Source organism: Centroberyx gerrardi, chromosome 6 (genome assembly GCF_048128805.1).
Source record: "Centroberyx gerrardi isolate f3 chromosome 6, fCenGer3.hap1.cur.20231027, whole genome shotgun sequence".
Taxonomy (NCBI): domain Eukaryota; kingdom Metazoa; phylum Chordata; class Actinopteri; order Beryciformes; family Berycidae; genus Centroberyx; species Centroberyx gerrardi.
This window is the reverse complement of record NC_136002.1, coordinates 15,530,220-15,544,109: the sequence shown is the minus strand read 5'-3', so window position 1 is coordinate 15,544,109 and position 13,890 is coordinate 15,530,220. Positions and strand designations below refer to the sequence as shown.

The following is a 13,890-nucleotide window of genomic DNA, read 5'->3' as shown; positions in this document are numbered from 1 at the left end:
GTAGTTACAAGCAGATAAAATCCTACGAGTTTGAATTATGTTCTTAGACTTTTTTTTTTTTTTAATTTGTTGCCAAGTGCATTTCATGCCGCCTGGATTACACCTAAATTAAATATATAAAAAAAAATTAAGAGTGTACAATTCAGGCAATATGTTGCATCCTTCCTATTAATTAAACATTAGAGGTCTGTTGAATGACTAAAACAAGCATTAAACTTTATAGTTAACTCACGCATTAACTCTATCTACAATTTTTTTTACATGCCAAGTCTCGCAAGTGTTGCTGATGTGTATTTATTTATTTATTTTAAATATGCTGAAATTCACTATAAGCTGTCATTAATATTTGTTGTTCAGCTGGAGTGAAATATGACGCTCTGCTCTGCTTGTCGCCTCTGAATCCATGATAATCCTGTTTTCAGTCCTCGATTGAGGATGGCTTTACAAGTTCACCATGAACGCGCATAGTTCAGTCTCAACCTATCCAGAGTTGATCAAGCCTGATCACTGAAATCTGAATCAGTAGTTCTGGAACCGAAAATTCCCGCTATGCCGTGTCTAGCTCACTCAAGTCAGAATTCAGGATTTTAGTTCAGGATTTCTTAAACCGTCTTTCTGGAATACCCCTTTGAACTCTTTGGACTTTCCCATTGTGATGTTTGTGGCTCAATCTAATGCGTGCAGTCAAACGAGCCCTATTTATACAGGCACAGAGAAGTTACAAGCTGTAGTCAATCACTAACAAGAAGTTAAGAGGCAATCTCATGAAGTAAAATGACATTTTAGAACTTTCTACGCCACCAAATGTATAATATAGGTTGCTATATGTATATTTTTGACCCATCAGATTTTGTCATATTTTCAGAAGACCCACAACAAATCTATGAAAGAAACCAAACGTGTGTTTTTTTTGTGACGGAAGAGGTACATTTCCCAGTCATTCTGTCACAGAAAAAGAACAGTTGCAGAATTCATTGAAATCCCCCAACTGCCATGACATACATGTCCCTTACAAGTGTATGTAAACTTTTGACCTCAACTGTATATGCGGGCAAGCCACCACCTTCTCAGTGAAGTCGGTGTGCCACTTCCGTAGTTTTCTGTTCTCGGTGGAGAGTTTCTCGGCAGCAGACTGCAGCTTGGCGATGTAAACCTCCAGCTCTTTGGGGTTGTCCCAGGTGATCTGCAGTTTACCGCCCGACTCCTTCGACTGGGAACGAGGATTCTGCCAAAGAGAAGGAGCGAGGAAGTCTACAAGAGGCAATCTACAGTCCAAGGTGGGAATCAACATCTCACACAAGTAATGGTAACAAATTGGTAACAAGACAAATATTGATCATTTGTGACTGGGAAGTGGGTTTTTTTTTTTTTTTTTTTATATCAGCTTCATCTGCAGGTAACTAACTCTCTTTTGAATGTTATTTTCATTTTAAAAATATTTTGCATCTGGCTGGTAAAGACATTGCAATGCTTCCTGCTTTTCTATGACCCAGTAAGAATAGAATAGAAGTGTATTAATGTCACTCCCCATGACCATCAAATAAATAAACAAGTTACAAACTTGATTCAGTCCCAGGCACGGCGACCAGTTATGAGACACGATACACAGTTTAAAACCATTATTGCGATGGGGGCAGAAGCGCTCATTTGCTGGTGTATAGCAAATGTATTGCTCACAATACAGTTGTCCCTGAGCGTTGACAAGGAATCAGCTTCAGTCCTCTTTCATAACATTAGACCTCATTGAGGCATGGAAAGCAACAATAATATGAAATCTAAAGCATTATTTAAAGCTACACTAAGCAATTTCTTCTGACCACTAGAGGGTGACAGCAACCGCAACACATTTTGTAAACGCACACAGCAAAGCTACTGCGACGGAAGCCCTTAATCTCCATGTAGCACACGTTGGTTTCAGGATTGGTTACAGGGTCTGAAATCGCTTATTGCAGGTTTAACTACTAGAAAATAGGGAGCCTTAAAAATATTTGGCATCCACATTTCACGCTTTAAATGAGTTATGGACCAAAACTGCCTTTCTACACTGCAAAATGTTTTCTTTGTGTCGTAGCCTCAATAGTCGTCAGTGCAGTACCTTGATGACCTGTTCGAAGGCCAGGGCTAGACCGAGCATCATAGGTCTCTGGGAGGGAATCATCTGCTGGTCTATGGTGTTGTAGAAATGGGCCACCTAAAACACAGAAAGGAAGGAAGAAGGTGGTCTCTGCATGTTTATATGGATGTGTGTGTGCTACGTGCTTGTTTATTATTAGTGCTCATATTATTAGTTTGAGCCTGAGGACACGCAACGGTGTCTGTATCTTGGCTGGGATGGTAATTCTGGTGTGTGTGCATGTGTGTGGCTTGACCTCTATTCTCACCTGTTTCAGGACAATAGCCTGTCTGTAGAATTTGTCTGCAGTATTAGCAGCCTGCTGTATCTTGGCCGGGATGGGGAAGCCCAGGGCAGAGAGCTGCCTGACCTCCCTGAGCAGAGTGACCAATCTGTCAGAGTACTGGATCTTCAGCCTGCCATCCACATGGTCCAGGTCCATCACACGGTTACTGGCCTGGAGACTGTAGAGAGGGGGAGAGACAGGAGATGAAGTCTAACCGACCAGTGTTCATTCCTATCAAAGTGATCTTGAGCAAGGTACTGAATCAGGTATGTGATGAGAAACACAGAAAAAAAAAAAATAGGTGAACAGTTGTCTCCAATTAGAAATGAATAGGAGCCTCAGTCTTTCAGATAATTTAATTTAACGAGGTAGGTCAATTAATTCTTATTTTCATTGATGTTCTGTGCTTTTGTTTTATGTCTTGTTAGTTTAGATCGTGTTGTGCGATGTATCCAACCTGATCCCAGACTTTGGGTCGGCCAGTCCAGACAGTATATCTCTGGACCAGTCCTCGAACTGTTCCTGTTCGTAGGCCCTTAGAACCTCCAGCAGGTCGTCACAGAAACGCAGGAACCCCCGGAACGCGGTCAGGTCCGACAGCAGAGCCTCGGCGATGCGGATAGAGTCCTCCACCTTTAGTGAGAATGCAAACACAGGAACAAGTGAGACAAAGGAACCCATACACACTCTTCTTTTAATCCTTATAAAAACAATTCATATTAATTTAATCAAATGTATATAATCATAAGAATGGATATTTTTCTTAAAAGCAGAACAATCCTGTAAAAATAAATGACAGTTAATAACTCATTCTCTTGACCAAAGAAACTGTATGATTGTAAGTCCTTGTTTGTTTCTAACAGGGAGATGATTTGTAACTTCTCTTTGATAGAAAGAAGAGAAAGAAAAGAAACTTCTCCTTTTCCCACGGCACAGCCGAGGGCATCACGAGGCAAATTCAGGTCAGTCAGCCAGGTAACGCATAAGGGCAAATTGACTTCTCCGCCAACGACGGCGGGGGCACGCCGGGGAGGGGGGTAGGTCCGGCGTCTAAGTCTAATTCACGCTTTAGTGAGATGATGCGCTTCGTCAGATGGCCTCTAGAGGGCGTCTTTGACTGTGAGATGCAGTGTATCCCGTACAGAGGCACAAAATCAAAAGTTGGTCAGTGTATAGAAATGGCTCTAAATCGATCTCTATTGTGCCTGACGTGCGCATCACGTCATTAATTTGAAGATGTACAGACAGCAGACCAGCAGCACGGAACTCAATCCACAGTCTCTCCCGGAGTGAAAACAAAAGTGAAACTTAACATTCCACAGTCAGTAACGGGGATTTGCAGACAGCAACTCGTCTTTGTTGCCCTATAAACTTTAACAGTAGGTGATGTCATCTTGTGGTATTTAAGTAACGTTAGTGGAATTAGGTAATTGAACCCTGTCGCAGTGCTTCCTGTATGGAATTGAACACGCACCGTGGGTCTGTACAGGATCTGTGCTTGTTTTGTCATTTCACAGCAACCCTTACAAGATATACAGAATAAACAAATATCCTTTTGATTTTAAAATGTCAGAAAACAGCACTTTACAAGTTTATAGCTTCAACCCCACTCCATCTTCCCTTTTTTTGTCTCCTATATTCTTACTGCTCACCACTTCTCTTTCAGAGACACCCACGTACACACACACACGCACACACACAGCTACCTTGTGTATGAGCTGTCGGACCCAGACGATTTTGTTGACCACCTCAGGGAGGTTCCTGCCAATGAGCGGCCCAGACTTCTCTCCCGGGGCTCCATGGCAACGACTCTCAAAGTCAATCTTCAGGCCTGAGGAGATGGATGAATCAGAGAGGGGCCAAGGATGGGGAACAACAACCTGAGTCATAACACCAAATCACTGGCTTTCTCTATATAAAGCTGTGAATTGCAGACAACAAAAACTGTAGACAATTAGACACAATTACTCAATCTAGGAAAAAACTATAGCCGCATTTAGCTATACCACTTATGAGACAACCTATGACAATGGTTATCTTATAATGTGTCCCTATGGTCTGAACAAGAATACACTTACATACAATGAATATTCTATTGAATATGCATTCAATAGTGAAGGCATTCAGCAGCTGCACTGAACCATGATCCCACATGGCATGAATTCAATTCATTCAAATTTGATGTATGCTCCTTTCTATGAATGCCATAACCCACTGTCACGCTGCCTCTGCCACACAGAGAAAAGCAGCCGATCTAACGTGAGAGAGAATGGCATACCCTTGTTGTAGTCCAGTAGCCTGGCCAGCAGGGTCTCTCTCTCTGACTGCAGCTCCTTGCTGATGTTGGGACGTCTGATCAACTCCTTGTGCTTTTGGAACACCTGCAACAGCTACGAAACAAACACAACCACAAAGACATATGCAAATACACACACACAGAGAATGAGACGCAGGTACAAACAAAAACAAAGACAAACTGAAATACACACACAAACAGGCATGTGGCACGCGTGAACAGGCATGTAAGTATACCCACGTGTGCGCACACACACACACACACAGCATCGTCCCCGGTCGACCTCAACTGAACGGAAGTGGTGTGTTTCACTACCTGTTGTGGGTTGTCCTGCACATCAGCGATGTAGCTCTTCAGTCTGCCAGCCACCTCCTGCTCTGACGGAGCCATGGAGCGCTCAAACTGGGCCACTGCTGCTCTCCAAAGAGGCTACAACACACACACACACACACACACACACACGCATACAAAATATTAGCAAAGTCTGTTCTTTCAGTGAAATACAATTTCCAGGTGAAAGCTATGCAACACCCTCTTGTTGTCCCCTATTAGATCCAGTTTATGAAGGACAGATGAAGATGAAGGAAAGTAGACAGGTCACAGAAGGACTTTTCAGCCTTGTGTAGAAGGTGCAACTCAATACTAGGAAAGTACCATCAAATTGTCCAGAATTATCATTATTATTTTTGTTTGTTTGCAATGCTGACAGGTGCTAACAATACTGAGCCAAAATTTACTCAACACTGACCAATTAGTGGGGGCAAGTGGGGTAAGAAATTTACTGCGGTCACCAGATAAACGTTCCCAAGTCTTTGTTTGTCCAATTTACCAGTTAGTTTGACTGCTAACAAAGCATCATTTGAAGGTTCTTTTCTATCGGTTTGGCAGTTTGGTAAATCACAGGAAGTGACTGTTGATCTTGGAAGCAATCAAGCATAATAGCAATGCAATGAAGAACTTAAGACAGAGCAACCGTTGCTCTCCTCTGCATTCCTCACCTTCTCCCTCTCCCCATCCTACTTCAGTGGAGGGTTCGCAATGTAGAATGTTGAGGCAAGAGGAAGGCTTAAACAAGCTCATTCATAGATCACACACACACACACACACACACACACACACACACACACACACTACCCCCCTACCTCAGTGTATGGGTTGTAGTGCACAGGGTTGAGTCCAGAGAAAGGTTCAAACACGCGATCAGGAGTCAGAGCCTGCTGTTTTCCTCCTGGTAGCAGACGCAGCAGCTTCTCATGGACCATACGCAGAGTCACCACCTGGTAGACATGGAGAGAGCGCACATGCACACACTTAATGCATGTCCATTCTTTTATTATTGGGCTCATGAAATTCATGAATATTGACTTATTCTACTATAGCACTAACTGTAAGATGCTGTGGATAAGGGTTGAGAGAAATGCCTAAATTCTACCTTTAATTGTAGAACATTTGATTGTAAACTATATATATATATATATATATATATATGTATAGGGGTGTCCATAAGCCAGATAGTATGCTACTTTGAGAAACATCCATGTCAAAGTGAGAATGGATCTTGCTTACAGGGCGGAAAAACAGATGACTCCACACTACAGACAAAGGAAATGATAAAACTGTAAATGTGTCAATTAGAAATTCATTGTAAAGAGGAAGGATGTGGTGTGTAGTACTTATCCCATATGCTATACTTAAAAATGGGTGCCTTTATAGTTACATAGTGCATTGTAGTGTTAAACACTACTCTGATGGTCAGATGTAAATTATGGGAAGATTCTGAAGAATGCGGTACACAGTATACATCTACTGATTACCTTTCTATCCAATATACTGAAATATAGGCAATAATGTTTTCTGAATCTGACAATGTTGCCAGTGCTTTCCCAAGTTGATGGTATACAAGATAAGCTGACTAAAAACTAACTAATACCATAAAATAGCTTACCTTTGGCTGGATAAGCCTACCAAATAGTAAGGTGTGCATCTTATAAATATATATTATTATTACTATAATATATTATATTATAAATAACTCTCTAAATATCTTGGTAAGGTTTATTGTATCAGGACAATTCAGATAAAGTCTGGTAAGCTGTCAATAAGACAAAATTCTACTAAATTGACTTCCCTTTACTCTTCTGTGATTGTCTAATCTTTCTGGCAATACATGTGTTATCCTCAGTGACAACCCATATGGCACCTATGTGAGCTAAAACAAACAATAAGCAAGTATTTGTATTACTAGTTGACTTAGGACTAGTGCAGCTACTACTCCAGGCTATTGCTAAAAATTAGAATGTGTTTTTAACTTGCCAGGTGAAGGTTTGAAATGTATGAAATCAATACAAAGAATATCTGAAATGAATCTGTAATTTCACAGTATGACATGTGAACAACTAAAAAGGTGAGTCTCTTCATCAGTCAGTTCATATGATTGCTCAGTCTGCCTTCCTTGTTCTGTTTAAAGTGGAAATTCCACCAATAGTGTGAGGTCTGTGCTGACAAACCAGCAGGAACAAGGAAATGCAAGCCAAATTTACACCTAAGGAGTTTATTTGAAGCATCAAATGCAATGCAACCACTGCACCTTAATGTGATATCAAAAAAGAGAAAGTTGGACTCTTTAATAAGCTTCTATATATTCTACAGCAGTGTTTCCTCTCCCTTGAATCAGAACCAAATCTTACCTCATCCAATCTCTGTGCTAGGCAATGAAGGGTTTGCGGACAGTGCTTGTTTCCCTTCCAGGGATGGGGGGCATGTCTCTTCCACACCTGAGAAAAAAAAGAATTAAATATGTTTTAAATATTTATTAAAATCAACCTATTCCTAGCTTTCACTTTAGACAAGATGGAAGCACAACCCTCAGCAAGGAATTCCTCTCTGGCTGACTACAAGTGAGGCGTTAAGGTGAAAAATTTAATTTTCTGATAGAAAGCAGTTCACACGACACAGCACAGTTTAGAGAAAATCTATGAGTAAAAACTTTTTAACCATTTTTCTACAAACTTTTTCCCCAGTCTGACCTCTCATACCTGTCCAGTCAGATGCTCGCAGGCTGCCACCCACTGCTCACAGATGACAACACCCACTCTCAGCTTCTCTCTCACAGAAACAAATGGCTCCTCAAAGATTTTAAGACCACTCAGCTTCCTCTGGACATATCTTCCCAAGGCTCCACCTGGCACACACATACCCCAAAAAACAAAAACAACACAAAAATGCACACAGACAGAGGCACGGTCATGCACATGCAAACACACACAGAAAACACACATACATGCACACACAATTAGAATTTGCCTAACCTTTCACAGGACAGAGAGGCAGGACAAAGTTTCTCCTAGGTTAGAGCCAATGTTCTGTATATTTGTCTACTGAGGAACAAAAGGCCTGCATTCGGTGTCAGTTGTGTAATTTGTAAACTACAAGAACAGTTATATGGAATGTGTAACAGAATGTGTATCCATGACGCACACTGTAACTTCAATAACAGCATCAGCGGAAATTATTTTTCATTTCCTGGTTTTGGTGTCTGTGTATGCGTGTGTGACTGAGTTTGTGCATCTCACCAATAACATCCATGAGTCGGAGCATGCGTGTTTCTGGATAGGGCTCATAGTCAGTCTGTCTCCAGACATCATCCAGAATGTCTCTGCTCTGTTCAACCAGATCCACCGCATCAGACATAGACAGGCCATCCAGACCACCATACTCCTGGTAAACACACAGGGAAGACACATTTGGTTTGGTCTGGTAGTTCAGTTCAGTTCAGTTCAGTTTCGTTTCTAAATCCAATGTATCTATACTCTGCTCTGCAAGTGACATTTGATTACTTAAAATAACTCCTGCATTACTTTGCCTCCAATTCGCTGGCTGCAATTTGAATTATTATCAGCATCTACAGCTATTATCAAACATTGTTTCAAGAGATGTAAAATGATCCAAAGGTGTGTGTGTGCCCTGTGCACAGCTGTGCGCAACAATCAAGTTGCTGGCAACAGCAGGAAAAGTCCATTCAAGAAAGTAGCAGTTTTTCCACACACTTTAAGTATCAGACAGCAATTTCTTGAATTATATTTTTTTACTCATTTTTCAAAAGACAAATCTCATCGATGATGAGCGGGCCTGACGAAGCTAGGTCTGAAATGCGTTGTTCGCTCCAATGCTTTTGAAAAATGAATAAAAAAATATAATATTATAACATAATAATTCTACAGATTTTCTTGCATTTGGAGAGTCCTCGTAAACAAAGGTTTGAGTAACTCCTGTGATACATATTTACATGCATACCTTTTCTATGGGTTTAAATAGCTCAGTGAAGTGTGCAGCCCTTTCTCTCACACTGCTCTTCTCCCCAGACTCAGACAGATCTGCCCAGTACTGGAACTCATCACTCGGGGTCAGGATACCTGAATAGGAGGAAAATATGAGGACTGTCAAAAGTGTAAGTATTATACCCTGATTCTAATCAGATTCTTACGATGTAGCTGACTTGTTCATACTCTTTGTTCTGATGAACCAACTCAACCCAAACTACCACTTTTTTGCAATTCAAATTACTTAGTTACAAATCAGTCATAAAACTCATGCTTTTAGAGAATGATTGACAACCGGGTGTAATAATATAGTCTTGTATAGCTTAGGTGGCGGAGCATGTCACTACAGATTCCAGGGTTAGGGGTTAGTTTCCCACTGGAACCACCCATGTATGCACTGATGGCACTGTAAGATGCTTTGGATAAAAGTCTAACACGAAATAGCATACATAATGTTAAATCCCTCCCTACTAGAGGATGACTCTTATCTTCTCTACACACCCCAATTACTGAGAAAACAGTGTCTATCTCACCTGAGCTCTTGCATGATTTTTCTGTGGTCAAAAGAATATTGTCAGGGCGCTATGGCCCTGACTCTTGCTCTCCTTACGATCGGCTGCTTGTAATTTTGGTGATCCAGGAACTTGAACTCATTCTACTGTTGCACTCATAAGTTGTCTGGATAAGAGTGTCAGCTAAATGTGTAAAATGTAAATGTACATATGATCCTCTAGCTCAGTGATTCTCAACCTTTTTCATATCACGGACCCCAAATTTAGTATGCATTAGGGTCACAGACCTCCATTTGATGAGCTTTTGTTTCTCGGATCCCAAATCTGAAAATATTTTTATTGTTAGATATGGTTTTGCCCAGAATTCCATGACTATCTGTATTGTAGGTAGAGAGATAAGAGTGAAACTATGATCAAAACAGTCATTCTTCTACATTCTCTAATTGTGTAAACTAAACAATTAGTAAACAATTTATCAATTTGCTGGGGACCCCCTGGAACCCTCTCAAGGACCCCTGGTGGTCCCCGGACCCCACGTTGAGAACCACTGCTCCAGCTACACCCACGTGTAAACCTGCCTACCCATATACAGTATATGTGTATGCATGTATCCGTGCATCAGTGCTTGCAAAAGTGTATACTCATACCCAGGACATCTTCCTCTTTGCGGGCCGTCTTGGCTGAGGGTTGTGCTCCAGACTGACGGACCACTGAGCCCAGGCCCAGCTCCAGCTCACTCAGCAGGCCTGCCAGCTTAGGGTCAAAGGCTGAACTCCAGCGCTCATCCTTGAGAGCGAGGGAAGAAAGACACTTATTCAAGTTTCATACCAAGTTGTTTTGTCCTCTGCCCCTGCCAACAACAATATGTGGGTGCCCAAAAGCCCTCAACAAAAGATTTAGGAGAAAACACACAATTTTCAACACTCATGTGCTAACACGAGTATATAGAGTATGATAACAAGAAAACCTGTTTCAAACAAGCCTTAACACAAGTATATACAGTATTGCAACAACAAATGTGTTTCAGACAAGACATAGAGACTTATGCTAAACTTTTCATAATTTTAATGATATCCTCAGATTCTACATTGGGTGAACTGCTTGGTTACATCTTGCACTATATGCAAATATCTGAAAAACTGTTCCAACAGCACTAGCTCACTTTCAACTCTCTCAGAGTTTTCCCTTCCTTAAACTTAGGTAGACAAAGAACGTGTTGTTTTCTGGCCACTCATATTGAAAATACTCTGCATCTTTTGTTTGAATCTAGCTTCTGCAAAGAAGTTCCACAAGTGTCTTCTGAAATGACTACAATAGCCTCATGTTTGCTTATAAAGGTTATTGTGTGACCGGGGAGAGTCTTAAACCTTTGCAATGTTATTACCTAGGCCTAAGTCTTTCTTAAAGCAGCTATTGGATGCTTTTGGCTCTTTACTCGATCTACACGGTCTCACCTTGAGCAGCACAGGGGCAAAGACCTGTCTGACAGCTTGGTAGAGGGTGCTGATGGGAGACTCCAGCATGGAGGACACCAGGAGGCTGTGGTGGAGGTTCTCCTCTGTGATCACTGTGGGATGCAGCTTGAAGAACACCAACACCTTCTCTCTGCTGTCCCCCGATGCCTCAATCTGACATAAATAGACAGATATAATCATGAGTTAAAAAGACATTGTTTTCATTGTCAAGACAAGATATGACAGAATATATTTCTTCTTGCACATATACAAATACACTAAGCCCTTGACCCATGCTAGTAACAATGGACAGATTTTATAAATTGTTTTAGATTTAGGATCACTGGCCAGAGGTCAGTTTATAATTTAATTCATTCTCACTGATCAAAACTAAATAAAGTACGGTATGTCCTGGAGCAACATTTCCTCTCAAAGGCGTTTGGTGAATTATCAATGGGCTATTAATTGTACATTGTGGTTGGAAATTTCCATTGCTTTAAGGTTATGATCTGTACCCTGCTAGTCTAAAGGCAAATACTTTCTGCATCAGCAAACATGCATTTCCACTAATGCATTCAACTTTGTGTCACCTTATTTGCCAGGTGTATGTCATTTTCATGTCTGCTGACAGCCAAGACAAATTCATTTCCATCATCCAGGAAGTTATTGAGCTCCGGGCTGTCAGCCAGGGAGGACAACGGCTTCAGCCCATAGAAGTTCCCTGTTGTGGCTAGGATGAATCTCTTGCGGGCATCGTCTGAACCGGGGGTCATCTTTCAGCTGGGACTCATGTAGTGATGCTGAGAAAGCTAGAATATAGTGAGAAACAAATGTAATCAGGCTGTAAGCATTAGACATAATCAAATACTACCGTAAGACTCTAAGTGGGATTTCCTTTGTAGCTAAGTTAACTAGCTAGCTTGAACTTCACAACTGTAACTGTTAACGTAACTCGGCATTCTGATATTGCCGAAACAGATACCAAATTAGCTTTTAGCAAACTTAGCAACCAAACTGGGAGCTCGCTTAACTAACCAGCTAACTAACGTACAGTTGTTTGCTAACGTTGGGCAGTGGCTACGTTAGCCTTGTAGCATTTTCTAACGTTATAGCAATTCCAGTCAGTGCTGATATCGTTGCTTAAGTGTTACTAGCTTAACGTTACATGAGCTAAATGAACCAACCCGCGTGCATTTTAGCCACTCTTTTCGTGCATCTGCAGGCGAAGGGTCAATATAATATTAGCAACCTTGAGTTGCAGTGTTAACGAAAAGGCCAACGCATGGGATGGCTAATAAGTTACACAGAATTAGCTAGCTAGCTCACGGTTTCTGTATGAATTAATGTTAACTAGTAAATTAGCTAGCTCGCATGAGTGCAATATGCTGGTTATTTAATGGGAAATTTGGTTTCATACCGTTTTTGCCACTAAATGTTGTACACTCGGAAGCTTTGCTAATCCATAGACAGTATGACTAGCTATCAATCTGTTGCTCGTGTCTGTGTTCTCCAAAGATAATGCTTGCGTAGTTACTAGGTAGCAACGACGCAGCCTGGTACTACATTTCACAGCGGAAGTACAAGTCCTACGTAGTTTACTTACCCAAGGCGCACTGGCCGTGTGTGTGCGAGAGAGAGACAGAGAGACAGAAAAAACAGTTTTTCCAAACTGTGTTATCTCTATGGAGAGCGCGCTTTGGCAAGAACATAGAACATGAACCGACAGAACTGACAGAATGGACTCTGCCCAGTGGCAGCTAATTCTAATGATCATGTCCAGTGCTTCTTAACCTAGGGGTCAAAATAGACCAACAACTTGTAGGGTCTCGGTATAACAATAACAAGACACTAGTTTACTTTCATTAATTTGGTTCTAATGTGAGAATACGTTTTTAAAATTTAGGTCCAAGTCTCACATTTCATAAGACTAAGATTTTATATATAGCTAGATACAGATTTCTACTGATAAAGCTCTGTGGTATTGGATTAATCCATGTGACGCTATGATGTCAGGGATTTTTAGGAGGAAATAATAGGACAGTAAAAGTCTCAAGTAGCCTACTACTGGTTTGATTTGTATAGGTCTATTGTTCACATTCTAATTTCTGGGAAATTTTGTGATTGCCATTAAGATCCCAACAGTCCTAACATAATATGAATATGAACTCACAAGTAAACTTCAGAGAATTAAGTTGAAGTTAAATCTAGGGTCAGGAAGTCAGGAAATTATTTGGGGTTGCAAGATGAATCAAGGCATATGAAAACATAGCTATGGTAATATACAATATATTATCATGTTTATAATCGCTAGCATCCTGAAATGTGAGAAAGCATTCCGCAAATGGACAGTCCACCATCCTCAAGTATTTCTGTAATCACAACATGAACCAAGATTCAAATCCAACAGTCATACACATACTGCTCCGGGATTCCCTTGGTATTAAACTAGAGTTTCAGTTCCGTCACTGACCATATAGGCTACAGAGAAGGAGACAGTGTTGTCACACAAACAAAGCCTTGCCCTCCCACTCAACTGGAGGGAGTTGATTGTAGATCTTTTATTGTTGTAAGGGGCTTTAAGTAATTCATGACCTTTATCAACCTCTATCAGTGACCAGGAGGAATTGCAACAACATTGATGAACTTATCTCCTCATACACAAGTCTCTGGCACAGCATCCACCCCTCCCATTCCATTAGAGTAGCATGTAATTGATACAAAGAACTTTGTCATTTGCTTTTTAGTCTTCATAGATCAAATGTCTTGCAATTCCAGTCGCTCATAGGTCGTCGTACCTCCTCCATCACTGAGTAGTTTTGCCAGTAGGTGGGGAGGAGATTGGGATTTTGTGGAAATCCCAACGGGTGGGGAGTTTTTTGTTTTGTTGTTTTGAGAGAACAGGCTGAAAAT

At 41.1% G+C, this 13,890-nt stretch overlaps 1 protein-coding gene across 1 annotated transcript in view; it reads right to left on the bottom strand.

Moving 5' to 3' along the window:
* Window positions 1–12,481, bottom strand: part of dync2h1 (dynein cytoplasmic 2 heavy chain 1) — a 149,404-nt gene extending 136,923 nt beyond the window's left edge. The window contains exons 1-16 of the mRNA XM_071925082.2: window positions 12,398–12,481; window positions 11,571–11,789; window positions 10,981–11,154; window positions 10,174–10,312; window positions 8,989–9,107; window positions 8,268–8,412; window positions 7,731–7,876; window positions 7,383–7,469; window positions 5,838–5,972; window positions 5,011–5,124; window positions 4,678–4,789; window positions 4,106–4,230; window positions 2,857–3,032; window positions 2,382–2,577; window positions 2,096–2,191; window positions 1,064–1,225 (exon numbers count right to left, since the gene is read on the bottom strand). Of these exons, the coding sequence (XP_071781183.2) occupies window positions 1,064–1,225; window positions 2,096–2,191; window positions 2,382–2,577; window positions 2,857–3,032; window positions 4,106–4,230; window positions 4,678–4,789; window positions 5,011–5,124; window positions 5,838–5,972; window positions 7,383–7,469; window positions 7,731–7,876; window positions 8,268–8,412; window positions 8,989–9,107; window positions 10,174–10,312; window positions 10,981–11,154; window positions 11,571–11,753 (2,109 nt within the window). The 5' untranslated portion in view covers window positions 11,754–11,789; window positions 12,398–12,481. The remainder of the gene's footprint in view (window positions 1–1,063; window positions 1,226–2,095; window positions 2,192–2,381; window positions 2,578–2,856; window positions 3,033–4,105; window positions 4,231–4,677; window positions 4,790–5,010; window positions 5,125–5,837; window positions 5,973–7,382; window positions 7,470–7,730; window positions 7,877–8,267; window positions 8,413–8,988; window positions 9,108–10,173; window positions 10,313–10,980; window positions 11,155–11,570; window positions 11,790–12,397) is intronic.
* Window positions 12,482–13,890: the final 1,409 nt, after the last annotated feature.